The sequence below is a fragment of the Stigmatopora argus genome, chromosome 9 (genome assembly GCF_051989625.1).
Source record: "Stigmatopora argus isolate UIUO_Sarg chromosome 9, RoL_Sarg_1.0, whole genome shotgun sequence".
In the NCBI taxonomy this organism is placed as follows: Eukaryota; Metazoa; Chordata; class Actinopteri; order Syngnathiformes; family Syngnathidae; genus Stigmatopora; species Stigmatopora argus.
Genome location: NC_135395.1, coordinates 17287066 through 17308534, shown reverse-complemented (window position 1 = coordinate 17308534; position 21469 = coordinate 17287066). Strand labels below are relative to the sequence as shown.

General features: G+C 39.9%; 1 protein-coding gene across 1 annotated transcript in view; it reads left to right on the top strand.

The window, feature by feature from the left end:
- Positions 1-21469, top strand: part of macrod1 (mono-ADP ribosylhydrolase 1) — a 123507-nt gene that overhangs the window by 87030 nt on the left and 15008 nt on the right. Inside the window, 1 exon segment of the mRNA XM_077609655.1 lies at positions 246-362. Coding sequence (XP_077465781.1) covers positions 246-362 — 117 coding nt within the window.

Here is a 21469-nt window from a genome sequence, read left to right as displayed (position 1 = left end):
CAGACTGACATCAAGTGATCCAGATGCTCCTGCTCTTTAAAAGCAAAGAGAGGGATTTACGGGTGAAGGTTAACACCTGCAAAAGGCGCTAAATTTGACATTACCCCGAAGCTGGCGGCGCAAAAAGCTGCTGACAGCTGCTTCGGCCGGGTAAAAGTCTCAGCTGGGCTTCAAACGCATCAGCGACTGCAGGTGATTCCCGAGAGTGGACCGAGTGTCTGAATCCCCTCTTCTCTTCCTCGCAGTGGACGGAGCCATCCACCGTGTCGCCGGACCACTCTTGAAGGAAGAGTGCGCCTCCCTCGGCGGATGCCGGACCGGAGACGCCAAGGTCACCTGCGGTTACGGCCTCCCCGCCAAGTGTGAGTACAGAACGTTCGTAACGGGCAGATCCGGGAATTTCAAGCTCCGAAAACGGACTTATCCCGGTGCCAACCGTGTGAGGTTGATTGGTCGCCGGTCTTTTGGTCGCGGTCATTTTATGGAGGCAAATGTTCCCATTTTACACACTCACGTGGACTACAGTTATTTATCTAAACATACTTTGAGATACAAGCTTTTCGTGTGCGGTTGATTGGTTGCCGGTCTTTTGGTCGCGGTCTTTTGGTCGCCCGGACCGCAACAACGGGCGACCAAAAGACCGGCGACCAAAAGACCGGCGACAAAACAAGGTAAAACAGCACGGTCTACGCATGAATAAAAGCCAACAATGGCCATGAGCAGTTTCACTGAGCCGGCGTGTGAGTGGAGAAGAGTTTGTATGTACATGCGTTGTCCCTTTAAGAAGCGACGTCAGTTCAGTCAGGGTTTTAACAAGTTCTCCAACAAAACACAATAAAAGTACGGGAAATTTGGAGCTTTTCCTTAGCCTAATAATTACTAGGGCATTAAGTATGACTAAATAGTAATTCACAGTTTGTATTTAGGGAATTTGAGCAACAATTTAAATGGTAATTATCACTTACTTCCCTGGCGACCAAAAGACCGGCGACCTAAAGACCGGTGACCAATCGACCGTGTACCGTGGCAACGGCGTTCGGGGTAATTTCCGCAGATAAGTAAAGGTCACGGCGCTTGATGAATAAAATAGAAATATGGAAGCGGAGCGCTTTTCTTGTCACATAAATCATGTAACGTTGAAATCTCAACATCAGCATCCACGAGGCCAGCCGGGTTTCTATTATGGCGTCACCTGAAGTTTCCCACTTAGGCGGTAAAGTGCTTTTAATTATGAAGTGACACTTGACTAAGAGCGTTTGGAGTCGTGGGGAACGTTTTTTCGTTGTTTTCGGTGAGGGATTTTTGAACATCGGCGCTTAACGTCGTCGCAAACGAGTTTCGGTTAACGCTCGACGTTGGTGGAGATTTATGAATGAGCCTTTTGAGTGAAAAAAATGGAAGTGAAGGGACAATACTTTGGCTTCAGATTGGAGATGTGTTGCTAGCCCGGCTATTTTTCATGGCGTCTTCACGGGTAACGGCGTAAGGGCCTTGATAAATGTGTTTTATTGGTTTCCCAAGCTGCGGGACTCTGGAAAAAATGCTCACTACTCAGCCTTAATGATACGATGTCGAAGCAATTTGAGTGAAACGTAGCTCGCGAAGGACTCGCCGCGTTGCAGCCTGAACTGGTTGAGCACTTTTTACGAGCGCTATAATCTCCACAGCCTCCTTGAAATGTATAAAAACGTGGCGTCATTTTGCAGCAGTGAGAAATTCGTGTAATTCCGAGACGGAGTCGTTGATAAAAACGCTTATCGTTTCCTTCACGAAAGGTTGATCTGTCAACGCTTTTGAATTTGTCCGTGCCGGCTAGCGGATTGTCAGTCAATTTTGTGTTAAGGCCTGAACATATTTGACGTAAATATGGAGTTTTTATATCGTAGTGACACATTGGATTGACTTTTTAAAACCGTGCATGCACTTGATCACATCAAAACGATGTTACGACAACTGAAGCATCGCTAAAAGCTGCTATGAAATATTACAGCACTCTAAAATGATAGCAGACCATATTTTGGATACGAGTCCATTAAACAAAATAAAATGAAATGAGATCATAATTATGGTATTTTCTCGCATATACAGACGCTCCCCTACTTACGAACATTCGAGTTACGAACAACGGTACATACGAACATGTCTGCAAATTGCGTTTATGTCGCAAAATGTTCGTAAGTTCGATTTTGTATTTTTTTCCGAATAGTGCTTCTTTCCGCCGCTAAAACCGACGCCTGGCGCTGTGAGAGCTCACCCAGCATCCACCTTCCTCTGCCCAGTTCGTTGCAGTGCGTAAGTGCGTGAACGTATCTCCAGTGCGCAAAGAACTTTTTTCATATTTATCATTAAATATCTCGTGCATCCATTATTCAATATGGTTGGTGAAAAGCGAAAGGCTTCTAGTGAGGGTGGTAGTGCAAGGAAGAGGCAAGCCATTTCATTTGAAACCAAAGTGGCAATAATAAAGAAGCTTGATGCGGGTGAGAAAATGGTGAGCGTTGCACGGCCATAGTACAACTTGAATCGTTCGACCGTCGGTAGTATGTATACAGTACTGTACGTATTCTCTCCATTTTATTAAATGTTTTTTTCAGTACAAACCAATGCAGGTTACTTATACAAGCCTTAAACATACAAATGCACTTATATAAACCTTCGATATACTTATATAGGCCTTAAACATAAATTATAATACAAAATATAGCACTGAAGCAACTTACGAACAAATTCACCTACGAACAATCGCTCGGAACGTAACTCGTTCGTAAGTAGGGGAGCATCTGTACTCCGTATTTATCGCTAAAAAAATGATGACTGGATCAAGGGTGCGGCTTATATGCGCATAAATTAGACTAAAGTGCAAGGTGACAAAGACGAAACGCCATAACACAAAACAATACAGTCATTTATTACCAAATAGAGAAAAGATAAACTGATAAAACTCCTACTACAAAATGCTGAAAATTTATTTTGATGTCTATGAATGAAATTCAAGCAAAAAAACCTGTATCTTCCATAAAACATGAAAAAAACTCACTTATTTGTGCCTGCCATCGCTCGCTCAGGTTGATTTTTGTTGAAAAATAGGTCTGCAGCTATTGGCTGAATCTTTGCTGAATTCTTGGGTAGGAATAGTCGCGACTGTGTGTTTTATACATACGAATAAATAGAGTGCATTAAAAGAGTGGATGAGAAGACGCTTTGAAGAGCTTTCACAGCTTGTTCTTCTTTGATGGTTGCTGGCTTTTTTGTGTGAGGATTTTAAATGCTATGCACTCGTGTGTGTGTTTAGATGCTGCGTCTGCATGGTTCAGGCGGATGTCAAGTCTTTACACCGTCTCACCTACTGACAAAAGCGTATTGACAGACAAGCTTTGTGACTAAGGTGTGTGTGTGTGTGTGTGTGTGTGGTTGCTGCCCAGCAGGCGGTCCTAAAGCACCCCCCTCCCTGACAAAATCTAGCGCCCCAAGAATAATCAAGCAACTCTCTGGTTCGCTGCTTAAACACTCACAACGGGTCTTGATTACATCTCAGCGGGAGGGAAAGGGGAAGCAAACAGCAACATTGGAGGTGAAGCAAAGTAGGGATGACAAAATAGCCAGGAAGACGACTCGGGGAGCAAAGTGTGCAAAAGGGATTTTACTACAACAATGGTTTTAAGGTGAAAAGATAGGCAGATGAGGGGGTGTGTTGTGATCGAAGCCAGGGGTGTTAAAAGGGTTACATTTTTTTAAAAAATATTAAAGGATGCAAAGGCTAAGTTGTTAAATAGATCATTAGAATCTGGTAAAAAAAACCAAGATGGAGTTTTTGGATTGGATAACTTTATTCATCCTGTATTCAGGAAATTTCATTGTCACAGTAGCAAGAGGGTGAGAGTGTAGAACCAGGAAAAGACATTTTAGACATAAATATATAGGTAATAAATGTATATACATGTACATGTACATATAGATATACACATATAGATATACATAGGCATAGGCATATACATATACACACATATGCATAAATATACATATACACACATGCATAAATATGCATATACATATACACACATGCATAAATATACATATACACACATATGCATAAATATACATATACATACATATGCATAAATATACATATATATACATATGCATAAATATACATATACATACGCATACGTATTCATATACATACATATGCATAAATATACATATTCATATACATACATGCATAAATATACATATACATACATACACATAGATGTACATGTATACATACGGTTGGTCTTAACATTCAGCCATTTAGAATGTATTTTAAGTATTAAGTCATTGGGTGCCATTGACAACAACAAATTGCATCCCAACCATTTTGACTGGGAGAATGGCAGCTGTGGTTCGATCGTCCCATAAAACCATTACCAGCTTTGCAAGTTGAAATGGTTTGATGTCTATAACTGGCTATAAAAGGATATTGCAAAATATATATATGAAAAGTGCAATAATGGCAGAACTGAAGCTTCTTGTGCAGGCCCTATTTGATAATATTTTCATCATTTGCAGCGGGCCCGAGGTGTGCTTTTGGTGTCCTCAGCTTTAGTTTTCTTTTTTTGTTTTGTGATCTGCAAAGGTTTTGCAACCGCTTTAGTTGCAGGGCATATTAAGTATCTTGCAGTATTTTGGCTTTTGCGTTTGTGTCAGCCCCGTGTCTGCAATGTTTGGACATTTGCAGCCTGCACGACCCCATCGGATGATGGAGGAAGGAAAGAGAGGGTGGAGAAAAACAAGGCAAGCCAGAACAGCAGCATAAAACTGTATATGACTGCAAAAATGTCACGCGGGAACCAGGTTGGAGCTCTAATATGAGGACTGGGAACGTAGAACTTGTGAAATGAGAAGAGAAATGCTTGTTGGCAGTCGTAAGGCTTGTGTCTAGCAATCAGAGAGTAGCAACTAAATCCCACTGCTAACAAATGCTGGTAAATCAACACTATCTCAGATGCATGTTAAACATCAAGTACTAATACTAAAAACTAGTAAAAACTCACTAGTTTCGTTAAATGCAGCTGTTGTATAGTGACAATAAAGGCTTATTAATTTTTGACTATAGTAATCCCTCGAATATCGCGGCTTCACTACATCGCAGATTTTTTTTCTGGGGAATTTATTTTTTAATTAACATTTTTTTTGTAAGTTCATAAAAATGTGAACATCCATGCTAAAATTTGCAAGTGGAAGCCACTGCTATTGTAAAAAAAATATTAAAAAATAACTTTTTTTTTATTAGATAGGGGTGACCCTACTTTGCGGTTTTTCGTTTATCGCGGCCATGTCTGGTCTACATGAACCGCGATAATCGAGGGATTACTGTCGTGTGGATTTTCTCTGCAGACGCGTTGAGGAAATGCAAAGTGCGCCTGTCTAATACCTGAAAATTAAAATGCAACTCCACATGAAAGAAAGCGTACTTAAAAGCGGGTGCTCTTTGATCTGCAGTCTGTCGGGGTTGCCACCAGATGCGATTCAAAAGCCGCCAACTCGCAGATTTTGCCAAACGAACGTCCAGACGGAGCCGGCGGAGCCGTGGATGTCAGCCGTCCCGGTGGAGCGCGCCGCGCCGCCACTTAGACAGGGAGCATCGCTGCAGCGTAACCTAGCAACAGCGCACGGGGTGCACACGGATGTTTAGCGGGAGTCGCGTGCGATTTCGAAGCGTTGACAAATGACATCTGGAAAACAGCGAGACACTTGTGCTTAAGTTCATTAACATTTAAGGGACCGTGAGCGGCAAAAAGTCAACAAGCTGTCAGTTCTGTCAACCGCTGCCCACCATGGATTGGAACGGGCCCGTTTTTCCCGCGTTTACGCCAGGCTGCTCGGTCACCATTTCTTAGCATACTTTGTAACGATATTACATTAGAGTGACTTCTGTAAAGTTCCTTCTTAGTGCTTATCCAGTTTCTGCATGCTGGGTATAATCTCCTCCCATAGCCAGTTTGTCTTGTTTCTATCCTTTTTTTAACAGAAACAAGGTGGGGGAAATTGTATTTACTGTATTTTCCGGACTATAGGTCGCACATTTTTCATAGTTTAGTTATGCCTGTGACATTTTTTTTCTCTCTGACCACAAAAAGTTGTTTTTTAGGCTATGGTTTCCCGAAAAACGACTTTAGCCAATTGTTTGTCCTTAGTTTCTGATATTTTTAGTTTTTAAAAAGCCCTCCCACAAAATAGCAGCTTATACTATAAATGTGACATAAATATTTTTCTTCATTGTTTATTCTTTGCCTGCTTCGACCGCCAGTCCAAAAAATTCATGCCATACTGTCACAAAATCCACCGACCAAATGTAACGCCACTTACCAAATGGTAATCCTTTGGCACAACATTTTTAAGGTACAATCCACATACCTGTCAACTTATACGTTTTCCCGTATTTTATACCTTATTTGATCATTTCAAATTGTGTACGCCGTATAACAACTTTGTTCAGAATTTTTTAAAGTCCGTTTTATTGTAAAACCGATCTCGTTTTACCCATTTCGCCTCTATTTCGGATCTTCCCGGTCACTGGCAGCAGACGAAAACGTCATCGTTGACTGCTAATATTGTCATGCTTTAAGCATGCGTATTCCCCTTTCACTATATAAATATAGCGCGTCAGCAAGCAATGTACCCAGACAGTCAAAACTGTCAGCGTCATACAGCGACATCTACACAATCTTGAATTTAGTCCATACGGATTGGACACCCCGTCTAAGAAAATCTTAGACTTTTACGTACGCCCTATGTGCGCAAATATGTGCCGCATTGTATTTTTACGTTTTTTTAAACGCTTATTAAGGCGAATTGCAATCATTAATGAGAGGAGCCATTGGCCGAAGTTGACAGGTATGTTCTAATATCCTTCCTGACCTATACGGTATTGCTCAGTGGAAACACAGCTATGTAGTATAGTACGTGTTTGCTTATTTCTTAGTTCCCTGACAAGGGAGCGTGGACCCAAATCGTTGTCTGGACAATCCCGACGCCCCAGAGCTCACTTGTGTACCAATACGCCAAAGCTTTTCCCCAGCCGGTCCTCGCCGCTCATTGCTTAAGACATAGCTTCACGCTAGGGAAAGAATTGAGGGCTGCCTGAAACCAATCGAGCAGAGACACAACTTATTAGTGTGAGGTCAGACCATAATCAACTGGAGAAGGCTTGACCATTTATGTATTTTTTTTCGCACTTCTGACATTTTAAAGTGGAAGTTATGAATAACTGAATACAAAATGCTTCCGTATACATTCCTTCGAGACCACCCGGGTAAGCTACGTACGAAAAAAAAGCAGCACCAGTTTCAGGCTGACATTTAAATAACATGATTAAAAATGATTGGGGTTTTCTAGCGTGCGCCAGGGTATTCGGAAACATAGCAACCACTAAAAATGTCCTTTGAGCTTCCGATTCGATACTGCAGGACCTAAGAGATTTAAAAAAAAATCTTAGGCAAACACAGACCTTTACGGTCATGTATGTTTATGCCGTATTTGACCTTGTGAGTTTTACGGTTCACGTTACAGAATATAAGCAACAAAATGACTTGAATCTTTATTCTCGTAATATTAAGATTTTTCTCTCAGAACATTACAATGTATGACTTGTAATTTCTGACCATCTCTAACGGCGCAGTGGTTGGGAAACATTGTCTAAAGAATTTTAAAAATACAAACAAAATCTGCACAAGAAAATTTGCACCACTGCCAAGTTGACACAGAATTATGACAATCATAACTAACAGTCATGACAAATGATAGAAAAAGCAAGTTTCTGTAAAAACATTGTCGGATTACTGATGGAATTTTAGCTTTCTTGTTATCCTGAAACATTATTTTCCTGAATGTACGATTTAAACGCAGTGTTACAGTTCTGGAATCAATCATTTTAAGAGTTCACTGACTAAACTTTAACACCAATCTCATTTTACTTAGTCCAATCTCATAACAGTCAGTTTTTTATGTCATAATCTATTTTTCCGTACTTGTTGGCATAAAATAATATACTGATCCACACTGCACGGCGACAGTAGTTAGTTACCCTCGCATACGCTTGATTCCAATTTCTCTTCCGATAGAAACGTTATTAATCGTGCGGACGATAAAAAGCTTTTGAGTTTTTTGATAAAAGTTCACCGCTCCGATAAAATATGAGTCATTTTTTTTCATCAACGTCGTTCAAAAGGAACGCCTCGTATGTTTTTTCCAGGGTCTCCGGGCAGCCGTTGCTAGGCAGGATTCGCAAGGCAATTATAATCAATCATAAGAGCCCCGCAGGCCAATAAAAAAATTTGCATATGCCCCGTACGCCCACTAGGCTGTTTGAATGGCAACCCAAGGCTGCAACTCCACTACAAAAGCGGGATAATGAGCTGATTATGACTTGAATCACGGTGCGTCGGCGCTTGGCTCGTCTGCTTTACTCTGGTGAGCTTTGGGCTTCAGTTTGCGGGTTTGTTCGGGTTTTTATTTTTATTTTTTTCACGCCCGAGGACTCCAGCACATTTCAAACAATAGGTTTGACGAATGCTATATAATGAATTGAAACGTGTTACATAAGCTGATAGGTTTATTATTAATACATTTTAATCAAAACAGGGAGACATCATTAACATACTCTGGCTACAACTTGCAAGGAAAATCACTCCCGACTCGCCTTCGTCCAAGATGATTCTAAAGAAACAGCATCTTCCTCTGTCAATTTAGTCAGCGCATAATCAAAACATTTAAGGTAATCTGATTCAAACAATTGCATAAGCTAACCGAATAACACCATTAAGGTCAAAAAACAACTGCCACAACAATCTCATATTAGATCGGAAACCAAAACAACTGCGTAAGAATTTGCACAAATAAGCATAATAATTTCTTTATAAGGTAAACAGAGCGACCATATTTTTAAACAATAATGCGAGTATTTTCGGAAGTTGATTCGATTATCGCCATCTGCCGGAATCCAAGTCAAAGCAATTTAAGAGTCCCTCGTAGATCTTCATTGCCAACTCAGATCAACAGTCTCGGCCTGGAACATGGTGTCCTGTTCGGTCAATAGTCCTGAAAACAATTAACTGGCCTCGAAAGCAGCTGTGGGGGGGAAAGTGTTGAAATTGTTTTTTTTCTCGACAAAAAGTAGTCTTAATGCACCAAAGCTTAAAAAAATGGGGTGCTGTTGCACCTTTTTTCTCTGATGAAATGAGTTGAATGCTTTTATTGTCATTATACAAGTCTAATGATATTTAAAGCTTTACCACAGTGCACAAATAACAACAACAAACAAACAGACTAATAAATAGCAATAAAAATAGTAGTCCTAACATAAATACGTAGCGAAGTGCACAAATAACAACAACAAACAAACAGAGCAAATAATAAGCAATAAAAATAATAAGTAGTCATAACATAAATGAGTAGCAAAGTGCACAAATAACAACAACAAACAAATGAACAGATAAATAATCAATACATAAATGAATTTTTCTTTTAGTTAACTGTGTACCTTGGCCTGTTTTGTTCCACAGTCTTTACCGGAAGTTCCTTTTGAAATAAGATGCAGTGGTATTTTTCCACAAATACGACGTGCGGTAAATATTTGATATTTGCGAAAGAAGTGACATTTTCCACGTGGGTAAAAAGCCAGTTGGGAGTTGATGGAGAAGAATAGTTGGAGAGAGCTACAAAGATAGCATTGTGTCAAAAACTTGCTTGTTGTCTTTTCTTCTCGCCCTCCCTCGTCTCATGTTCTACTCCCTCAGTGGCCAATTAGCGCTAATTAAAAAGCTCTCTCCCTCCCTTCCTCCCTCTGTCTTGAAGCCTCCTCCCCTCTCCTCCCATCTCATCGCCTCCTTCGGCTGTCACCCCGACCGCCAATCTCGCTCTTTTCATTCTCCTTTGACAAATCAGCGTTTGTGCCTGGTGACATCCAAACGGCGCTTCCTCACGTTCCTTCCTCGGTTCTCCTCTCTCTTCTCTCGCTTCTCCACGCCTCCCTCGCCACCTCCTTCCCACGCCCCGTTTTTCTCAACATCAGCCCTCACCTTTGACAGTTCTGTTGCTTCAGCGCTGACAAACGCCTTGACAGTGCGATGGGATAAAGACTGTTGTAATATTGCCTTCTGTTCCCCGTTTTCTCTTATTTTGACACCACCGTCTTCTTCCTGCCACCGTGTCAGCCGCGCAATTTGCGGAGGTGTTAATATCCTTCCGCCCAGCTTCTGCTGATCTTAACGCTGACAATGCGGAGGTGGATGGTGATGTTAAGCGTGTTAATTCTTTGACTCCTTCACCTTTTGGAGAAACAAAGGCTTTAAGGCCACAGACAGAACAAAGTGTTCGAATGCACGGTTTTTCCTCATGTAGATAAATAACCTCGACATGTAATTTCCATTTTTTTCTTCTACTGGTTTGATTGGAAATGTTATGTGTCGTTGAGATTTTGGGATGGACGTGTGTGCGTGCGTTCCCGTTGTGTGTATTTTGTAATCAACTCATGTCTGTCTATTTAAACCCTGTGAGTCTTTGTCGGATCGTCTGCTTTACCCCGATTTGTCTACGATGACGTGTTCCGGGTTTTTTTTTAGTCGCAAACCGGAGACCTTTAGTTGGCAAACTAAACCAAAAAATCGCCACAAGCTTTTCATTTCAGTTTAGTCAGTGATGGCTGAGTCTTGATAAATTTCCGTATGACCAATCGTTGATTGGCTGCCGTGGATTGCGACAAACAAACGACTGTTGCTCTGACAATGAACCTTTTGGACATTGACCACACAGTAACGTTACAAATACTACACTAACAGATCAACCTATTCTAAAAGGCTTAACGTTGATCATAAATGAACGAAATGGCACTGAATTGCCATCCGTCGGTACTCAGCTGTTTGGTCGCCAGACTTTTGGTCGCCGGACTTTTGGTCACCGGACTTTTGGTCGCCGGACGTTTGGTCGCCCGGAAGGTTATTGATAAATACCATTTAAATTTGTTGCTCAAATTCCCTAAATAGAAACTGCGAATTATTATTTAGTCATACTTAATGCCCTATTAATTATTAGGCTAAAGAAAAGCTACACATTTCCCATACTTTTATTGTGTTTTGTTGGAGAACTTGTTAAGACCCTGACTGATGTTGCTTCTTAAAGGGACAACGCATGTACATACAAACTCTTATACAATCACACGTCGGCTCAGTGAAACTGCTCAGGGCCATTGTTGGCTTTTATTGATGCGTACACTGTGTTTTTTTACCTTGTTTTGTCGCCGGTCTTTTGGTCATCGGATTTTTGGTCGCCGGATGTTTGGTCGCCGGTTGTTTGGGTCCGGGCGACCAAACGTCCGCGACCAAACATCCGGTGACCAAAAGTCCGGCGACCAAATGTCCGGTCACGCCAACCGTCCTAGTTTAACGGATGCGTATCACATTCAATGGCAGTTTTGCGTTGAAACGGCAGCTTTTCAGCAGCGCCCAACTTTACCATCTTTAGACAGCAGAATTAACACCCCCAATGAATTCCTCCATTTATTTTCGAAACGTCTACTTTCCACGACAGTTTCTCTCAAGAAGCCTTGCTACAAAACACCCTTGTCATGGAAATGAACATCCGTATTCCCTTCAAACCCGCATTGTGTCGGCCCTCTTTTACCGTTGCTTGGCGGGCGAAATAAACGGGATGGCGTGTTTAAAAAAATATGGTCTCCGTTTCTAATACTCTCCGCCTTTCCATCTGTTCCTCTCCTGACAAAGCTAAAAAGAGATAGATGAAGCCGAGGGGCCCCAAACAAGACTTGAGCCGTCCTCTTTTTTTTCTGAATTTAAGGGCCGTCTACGCTCCGCCGAGCACAAACTGAGGCGGCGCGCACAAAAGGCCAGCTCGCCTTTTTCCTGCCTCCTGATTTAAAGGCAGATGAAGAAAAGCCGGGGCCAGATGGAGCTATGCGATGAGAGTAGGCGGCGAGGGGCAAATTGAAAAGGGGGACGAGGGAGAAAGGATTGAGGGCCGTTGAGCGTGAAAAGCACAAGCCGCTACGCGTGGCCTCCCAGGTAAGAATGTGTGGACGAGGGAGGGGTGGACAGAGCCCGAAAAGACGGTTGGACAACAACAAAAAAATGGCTTCAAGGGCAGACAAAGTATGGGTGTTACCGGATGGCACCTAGTCAAGCTCTCTTAAATCTCAGGCCAGTGTGACGCCCACCCGGGAGAGGGGGATTGGCTTCAATAAACACATTCAGACGCCGCGACGAGTTAGCACCGTTGCTCAGATGCTCTGACAAGTTGAAGGAAACGGACACCGTCAAAATAAGATTTAAAAGCATTTGAATTCATATTCGAAAGGACACGTTTTAAAAAAACGGAAAACTGTCAAGTTACGGTCGAGTTGAGAAAAACAACAACCTTTAAAAAGACTAGATTTGAGCTTTTGTATGTAAATATTGAATTGTCTAAGTGGGATTAACTGGTGGTCAATCCAGGATTGACACCTGGAATAGCAAAATGCATTTTTCAATGTTGATGACATTGGTACGGATTTTGTGGCTTTTGGCTAAACACATAAAAAGACCAATTTTAGGATATCGTGTAATGTAATAGCCCGTTCTGGTCATGGAAAATGAGGGCATTAATATTAGATTAGATAACTTTATTCATCCTGTATTCGGGAAATTTCACTGTCACAGTAGCAAGAGGGTGAGAATACAGACACAGAAAAAGACATTTTAGACATAAATAAATAGGTAATAATATTTGTGTCTTCCAGTCTGTTCACAATTTGCATAGCATTTTGCAATGAAACAAATAGGAACATTTACTGTGCGTGTCTATTGCCAATTATTTTAATCGTAACTACCTTGTACTAAAAACTTTAAATTTAAGGTTCGGTATGAACAGATCGTTAGATTCCTGTCTGACATGGTGAGTGCTTAAAAAATAACATTTTATAACTACGTATACGATTCAAATGATGAAAACAGTACATTACAGATCGGTTCCTCATGTTTTGTTCTCTAGGAACATGAAGAATGTACTTTAAGAACCGAGATACATCTTTTTTGTCGTCAAAATTAGCAGGTGTTGATAAATTTAGAAAAGAGAAAACCAAAACAAACCTTGCTTTGCGTGAATCACAGTCATTTCAACTAAATTGCACTGAGCCTCTTTGCATGTTTATCTTTCTTAGTTCGTAGTAGCCGGATTGTCGGATTGTAACACGGCTCATTTTAGCGGTGCAAGAAATATGCTGGAATTCATTTTTTTTTGGCATCACGATAGCAGTTGTTGTTCTTTCCAAAAGAAGAGCAGCTGGTGTCACAGATGAAATATGGCAGATAATGCTCACACCAAATGTGTTCCGTTATCGTTGCGGAGGAAATACGAGTCTTAACGGCGCCGCAACGGATGCTCTTAATTAGCCCCAGACAATTTGCACCTCACAGGAGTCTGTAAGCAAGCAAAGACGGGGAAGGTGAAAAGTGCAAGGATCAAGTCGTCGACGGGAACGTTGCCTTTAATTAGACCGCCGTCAAATTGTTTCTCAGAAGCGCTCTGTGGATGTCCTCTGTAAACACGGGGAAAAAAAATCACTTTAGCCCACCTCGAGCTTTGCTCACCCGCCAATTGATTCAATGTGGTCATTCAGTTCAGTCTTTGACTGACATTTAAGGGGAAAAAAATCCACATTGCCTTGAAAAGTGCATTTTGCATTCACCGTTTTTTTATTTTAAAGCGAATATGTGGCCTTGTGCACTCGAGATTGGGATAGCGCTTTCGCCTTTCAATTGATGGTGCGGACACACTCTTGTAAATGCTCCATTCGTCCGTCAGAGAACCTCACTTATTCATGTTGATTACTACTTATTGATTATGTTGACTACTCATTTATTTCTTATCATTATTTATTGACTATTTATCAGTTCATTTGTTTGTTTGTTTGTTGTTGTTATTTGTGCACTTCCCTACGTATTTGTTTTTGACTACTTATTATGTGACTACTTATTTGTTTATTACTTATTTTGGGGGTTATTTATTTATGTTATTATTTATTTTGATTAGATAATTTTATTCATCCTGTACTCGGGAAATTCACTGTGGCAGTCGCAAGAGGGTGAAAACATAGAAAAATACATTTTAGACAAAAATAAATAGGTAATGAATGAGTAAATAAATAAATAAGCGTGTTGCATGCATATATATATATATAAATATATATATATATGTATGAATGTGTATATGTATGTGTATATGTATGTTTATGTGTGTGTATATGTATATGTATGTATATGTATATCTATCTATCCATATATATATATATATATATATATATACATATATATATACATACATACATACACACATACAAATAAACATAGTGACTGCATTTGACCGTGTGTGTATATATATATATATATATATATATATATATATATATATACACACGGTCAAATGCAGTCAATATGTATGTGTGTTATTATATATGTCTGTATGTATATACATATACATATTGACTGCATTTGACCGCATACATATGTAGATACATATCTTTGACTGTTATTATTATTTGTGCACTTTGTGGTGAAGCTTGAAATCTTGTTATACTTGTATAATGACTATAAAAGCATTCATTTCAATTCAGTACGGAACGCCAATGTGTTCAAATCAAAATAAACAGCATTGCGTTGAATTGAATGCCTTTATTATCATTATAGAAGTATAATGTGATTTAAAGCTTCGCCATGACATGCACAGATAAATAAGTAGTCAACATGCCCTTCACCTGGAGTAAACACACTTTGTCCACCAAACTCCCCTCAAACCCACACAGCTATTCACGCATAGAAAATAAGATGGACTCGTTTCCTCCGTCCCTTCACCCAATAGCTATTGCGGGTGGGGAAGGTGGGGGGCGCCGTTGATGTATGGCGGAACTAAAGCAACCCCGCCGATCGATAATGTAAACAGGAGCAAAGAGAAGCGGTAAATATGGCCCACTCTTGACAGATGTGTTGCGCTTAAGTGAGTGGCGGGGGGAGGAGCAAAAAATGGGGGGCGATAATGGAGGGATGAGGAAAGGCGGAAAGTAGGGGGGGCTTCATGAGGTAACCGCCCAGGAGGGAAAGGACGCCGCCACCGCTGACACCAAAAGACGAGGCGGACGGATGAGTTAAGATGGGCGCGGGGAATAGGCCACGCCCAGAGACTGAAGATGATGCCGATTGGTTTAGCGACGTGGCAATTAAAGATTACGATCATGACAAGGACGCGTACGTTCAATGTCGCCGTTACGTTTTGGTAGGTTATTGGCAAGGTGAAGGAGTGAAGAGGTTAGGGCAAGGCTGTCAGACTCGGGTTGGTTCGCGGGCCGCGTTAACGTCAACTTGATTTCACGTGGGCCGGACCATTTTAGATATAATATTTTGATGTATTTAATAAATGGATTAAAAGAACTGGATTAAAAGCCCTGAATATTCAGTTTTTATAGATCTAAAACAGTGTTTATTTTAGCTTTTTTAAAATATATTTTTAGATTTTACAAAATGATTTTTGAACTAAAAAGACAGAAAAATGGATTAAAAAATGACAATTATTGATTTAAAAGGGTGAAAATCAGGAAATGTAATATACATCTATACTCTTCATTTTAATTTGATCCTAAAACAGAAAGTCGGCACTCATGATTTACTTTCCCGGGCCACACAAAATGATGCGGCGGGCCAGTTGTGGCCCCCGGGCCGTCACTTTTGACACGTGGGTTAGGGCATATTTGGCAAGAATGGGATCCAGATCATTTGATCCGTGATAGACCTGGACTGTTTGGTTCTAGACCCCAAAAAATTTTTATTATACAAACTAGTTACATTTTGTTTCAGAGAAAACTGACCAGATACATTTAAGATGTTTAACACTATTAGCTTATGAATACAAGATTTTTTTTACTTCTGTATTTTACTATTGGGTCCAATGGCGTGTGGGTTTTTTGTGGGACTCCTGCAAAAACTGCATTGTGAAAGGGAACCGTATCACACCAAGAAAGATCTGTTTTATTTTAATCAGGACCTAAAAAAAAGCGAACTGTGGACTTTTCTGGCGTGAATAAGGTGGCTTACCAAAACAAATTATGTGGAATCAGTTTAAAATTTGAGCAATATTTGAACAAATTGCATTATTCAATCATTTTAAAAGTACTGGTTTTGATTTGATGGTCCATAATATTTTAATAATGTGTGCCCATGTCATCTGTTGTGTTTTATTCGTCTTTAAAGACGTCATCCACTTTAAAGTATTAACCTTGTTAAGTTTTTAAACTTTTCTTCAGTACGAAGAAGTCTGGAGGGTTTTATTTTTTAGCAGAAGATAATGAGTGGAATGGATTCATTTGGATTATTTAGTAAAAAGGCATTTAAAAAGATTGATTTCCGCTGATTAAACTGCTCACTCCAGCCATCATTTTAATGACTTCATAACTCAGGGCTCTAATAAACAGAATTTGGCGTCATGTGACAACACTCGGCGCCTGTGGGAAGTACTTTTGCGCTTTTTTTGGTCCGCTTCAGCCCGGGAAAACGAGCACCCGCGTTTACGAGGCGCGCCATAAACACCCCGAGAGTTCTTGACGTCTTGGAAGAGTCCATTTTCCTTTATTGTTATTTCCTGGTGATTAAGCAGACAAATTTGTTTTAGTTAACGCCTGCTACTTGACAAGCCATCACAGATTTCAATTAGAAATTAACGACAGCTAATGAATCGCAATAACCATTCACCTCGTTGGGAGGCGCTTATTTGGCGGCCATTTTTTTTAAGATTAAATTAGATTAGATAACTTTATTCATCCTGTATTCGGGAAATTTCATTTTTGGGTCATCAAAACAAATAGTGTACGACTTTCTTTATCATAACGTTGAAATTATTGTTGCCGATAGTCGTTTAATTCACATAAAATGGCAGGATTTTTTTTTTGTCTGTGCGGAATATTATTATCACATTCATTCCAAATCAAGATGAAATCTTATGATAAATGATAACAAGTCGTTGTTCTTATGAACTAATAATTGTTTGAGTTAACGCGGCGTCGGCAGCTCGTAAAAGTGAACATAGGATACGGTTCATTTTGCTCTGCTTTCATCAGTGGCCAGGGCTAATTAAATTTAAGACAAAACACATCATGGCTGATGTGTAATTGCAATTTATGGCTCCTTGAATGGCCATCGTTCACCGATTCCGTAGCCGCCGTCGTAATAGTTTATGATAGGAATCGCTCTCCGACGACGACGGAAGACATTAACCTTTGTTCACGTGAATACGCGTCGACTTTCCAATTTCTGCGGAAAGATAAGATGCCGCATTGGAAAAAAATATAACATTTAAGATGAACTGGAATTAAGTGAGGAAAATGGGCTCAAGCTAGTTTTGCTTTGTCGAGCATCAAAAGAATTGCTGGAAAATCCAAATTTTCACTTTGCTTATTTTGGCGAACAAAAACTAAATCTACAATTGAAAATGTTTTCCTAAATGCTAAATTAAGGTATTAATTTTTTTATTTGTTTTTATTTCCAAAATTAACTGAAACTGGGGTGTTGTTTTCATCTTTGTCAAATACCATACATTAAGTTTTTATGTATTCTTTACTTTACATTGCACGCAATTTTCTTACGTAATCTCTTATTTCTCATAATATCATCAATTATATCATATTTAAATAATAAAATAAAACCTACCTATTGAATTCCCTATTGTAAAACCCCCCAAAAAATACCTACTTCATTTTCAAACAACTAAAAACTATGAAAAAATGTTTGATTTTGAACCAAAACGCCAAAACAAACTATAAAATAAACATTTCCAAATAGATCGAAAGAACTTAAGCACCCAGACCAAGTCAGCTTTCAAATAAAAAAACATTTAAATACATTTATTGACCACTGCAGGCTTGTCCTCATCCTCCACATTTCTGGTCTATTTTGTCCATCCGTGGGAAGTTTCTTTCATGCCGCTAGCAAACGTCAATAAATGACATTTTTTCGCAGGGTAAAAATAAGAATCTTTTCTTCGCCGGTGTTCACTTGATGGCGGCCTACACGGCTCCTTTTTTATTTATACGTAAAAGAATGTGCAATGGATTCCCGTTGAGAATTTATTGCCCCGCCCCCTCTCTCTATGCGTCAACAAATTTCCGAAATCATGACCATTATTTTCGTATGATAAGATGATATATTTTTGCCTGGATTTGTACAGGCTGATAAGATGTTAGTAGAGTTGTGGAATTGGATTTTTATTTTTTGGGGTATTGGTCTATAATTCAGTGGAGTTTGTGTATGAATATTTACAGGACAGATTGTCAAAAGTGTCAAAGTATCGATGCTAAAATGTGATATTTGATTGAGGAAAAAAATAGATACTTATCAATAGTAACAGAAGATATTTTGATGATGTGCAGCCAAGGGTTAGGGCAGAGGTAGAGAAGCTGTGGCTCGTGAGCCATTTGTGGCTCTGTTGATGGGTGCTTATGGCTCTCGGCTAACCCGTAAACCACAGGTGTCAAAGTGCTGGCCCGGGGGCCTAATCTGGCCCGCCGCATCATTTTGTGTGGCCCGGGAAAGTAAATTATGAGTGCCGACTTTCTGTTTCAGGATCAGATTAAAATGAAGAGTATAGATGTATATTAATTTCCTAATTTTCCACCTTTTAAATCAATAATTGTCATTTTTTAATCCATTTTCTGTTTTTAGTTCAAAAATCATTTTGTAAAATCTAAAAATATATTTAAACAAAGCTCAAATAAACATTGTTCTATAAAAAAATGAATATTCAGGGATTTTAATCCAGTTCTTTTAATCTACTTATAAAAAAATCTAAATATTATATCTAAAATGGTCCGGCCCGCGTGAAAATCAAGTTGACGTTAAAGCGGCCCGAGTCTGACACCCCTGCGTAAGCTAAAATGCACCTTTAGCGCTGTTGTAATCATGTATTCTCTTCACTAGACTCCCTTGTGAATGCATACTCTCATTGATTAGTGACAGCGTCACAATGTCGTTAAAATAATTCCGAGACTTTTTATACTTAAAGTGTTGAAATGGCCCAAAATAAAAGCAGACATTTTCATTTTTTGGGGGTTTATTTTGGCCAAATGCTTTCGATCAAATCCGATTCGATTGTGCATCTGAAAGTAGGCGGGGCCTCATTGAAGAGGCCCTGGTTTTAAATTTGGACTCATGGAAGTCTTCCAGAAAACTAGTCGACATGAATAAACATTTGCCAAGTGTCGCTTGCTAAGAATAGGAAGACGTAAAAATCCACATTCCCGTCTGCGACATCTCGAAATGAAACACTTCCGATCCCGCGCGCGGCGACACGTGGTCTCGCTAAGTGATTTCTCGGGGACCGCCGCTCTTCTTCATCTGTTTGATAAAACGCCGTCTTCGCTTTCGTCCGTCGGCGCGTTTTCACGAGCGCCACTCTCGTCTCGCTGGGGGCGGCAAGGCGTCCGACGCCGGGAACGTGAGAGATGGCTTGTTCGTGCGGTGAGGCGGCGTGGCGGCGTGGCGGCGTGGGGAGAATCTGCTGTTGAAAATCCAGCCATAAGGCAAACAATCCATGCGAAAAAACCTTCACAGTCATCTTCTCTTCCCTCAAACGTTCCCTTCAAAGTCATCTCAATCTCCAAAAAATCTCATCTTAAAATGATTCTTTCTTATGGCGCTGACTTAGCCTTAAAAACAATACAAAATGTGAATTAATCGTTCTTACCACAGATTGTTAACACATTCCTATAGTAGGATTCATCTTTTCCAGTTAAGTTATTTGAGACTTGTTATTTAAGACTGTTAAGCCTTAATGGGCTAAATAAATATGTCTATTTTTTTCATTACATTTTCTGACATTTTCGCTTTATCCTCACTAGGGTCGCAGGGGGGGTGCTGGAGCATATCCCAGCTGCCTTCGGGGGACACCCCTAATTGGTGGCCAGCCAATCACAGGGCACAATGACACAAACAACCAATCACTCATATCTAGGGGCAATTTAGAGTGTCCAATCAGGCTACCATGCATGTCTCTCGAATGTGGGAGCAAACCGGAGTACCCGGAGAAAACCCACGCAGGCCCGGGGAGGACATGCAAATTCCACATAGGTGGATCGACCTGGATTTGAACCCGGAACCCCCACTGTGAGGCCAACGGGCTAACCACTCAACCGCCGGGCCTCCCCGAGTAAATATTTCTGGTCATTAAATTAACGTAAATATTAGCAATTACTGTAAGATTGTGTGTATAATTATTCATCCGATAGTCATTTTTTTCCCATATTATGTCTGCATGCTTATAAATATGTTTACATGAATACACTATTGATAAAAGCTAAGTTAAAGCACTTGAAAAAGACAAATAGACTCCGGTTACGCCATAACTAAGACGCTAAAGTCGATTTTTTTTCATCGCATTTAGCTCAACGCTTGCCATTTGCGGTGCTTTTTTTAAACTGGGAAGATTGGCCAATGGCTGCCAAGGATTTACGTAAGTTCCCTTTAAGGATTGGAAACAAAAATCATCGTTTGTGCTTGAAAAGTTAAAATAATTAGATGATTATGGCCGGTAGTTTTCACATATTCATCACGCTCAACAAAACGTATTTAATTCATTTAAAAAAAATTGTAGGCAATTGTACAATTTATCGTAAATAAAAAAGGACTATACATTAAAGCAATAGTGGTAAAAGGAAAGACAAACAGACTAAATAGGCCTTTTTTAACCTAACGATTAACAATCTTTCGGATAAATATAGCCTAAACAACACACGCATCTCGCAGCTGTCGGAGTAAAGAACAAAAATCATCAATTGTACTCAAATATAAATAATTCACAGGCTCAGCCAAACCATGATTTATAGTCTGGAAAATATCGTGATTTAATAATAATAATAATAAAGAAATATAATGTTCTCTCCACCAGTTTTTTCTCTCTCTGGGAGTTAAAAAATAGCATCAAAAGAATGCTCTGTAATTCCAATTGGATTCACATTTTCATTCTTTTTAGATGATTATTTATTCCTAAAACAACCCGCTGAAGTGCTTCTTATCATAACGAATACCGTTGCTGCAATGACATTTCAGCCAGGAGACAATTCCGTTAAATATCCTGTCATTTGGAACAAAAGACTCACGCTAGCCGACATTTTACATCCCATTGTATGTCATTAACATTGGAATTATGCGTCAATAACTTCAACAATTGCCCCCCGGTGGTAAATAAAGCTTTCTGTTTCTCAATATCAACACTTGTCTTTTTCCAAGCGACCATCTGCCCTTTTTTTAAACTGTGGAAATCATGAAATAAAAATACAGTTCAATACATAAAACAGCCGAGATGCATCTTAATTTGGTTAAAATGTTTTGGGTGATTCACAGACGAGCTTCTTTGGGATTTAAATCATCATGTCGGCTACGTGGGAATACAAGGGTTATGTTTT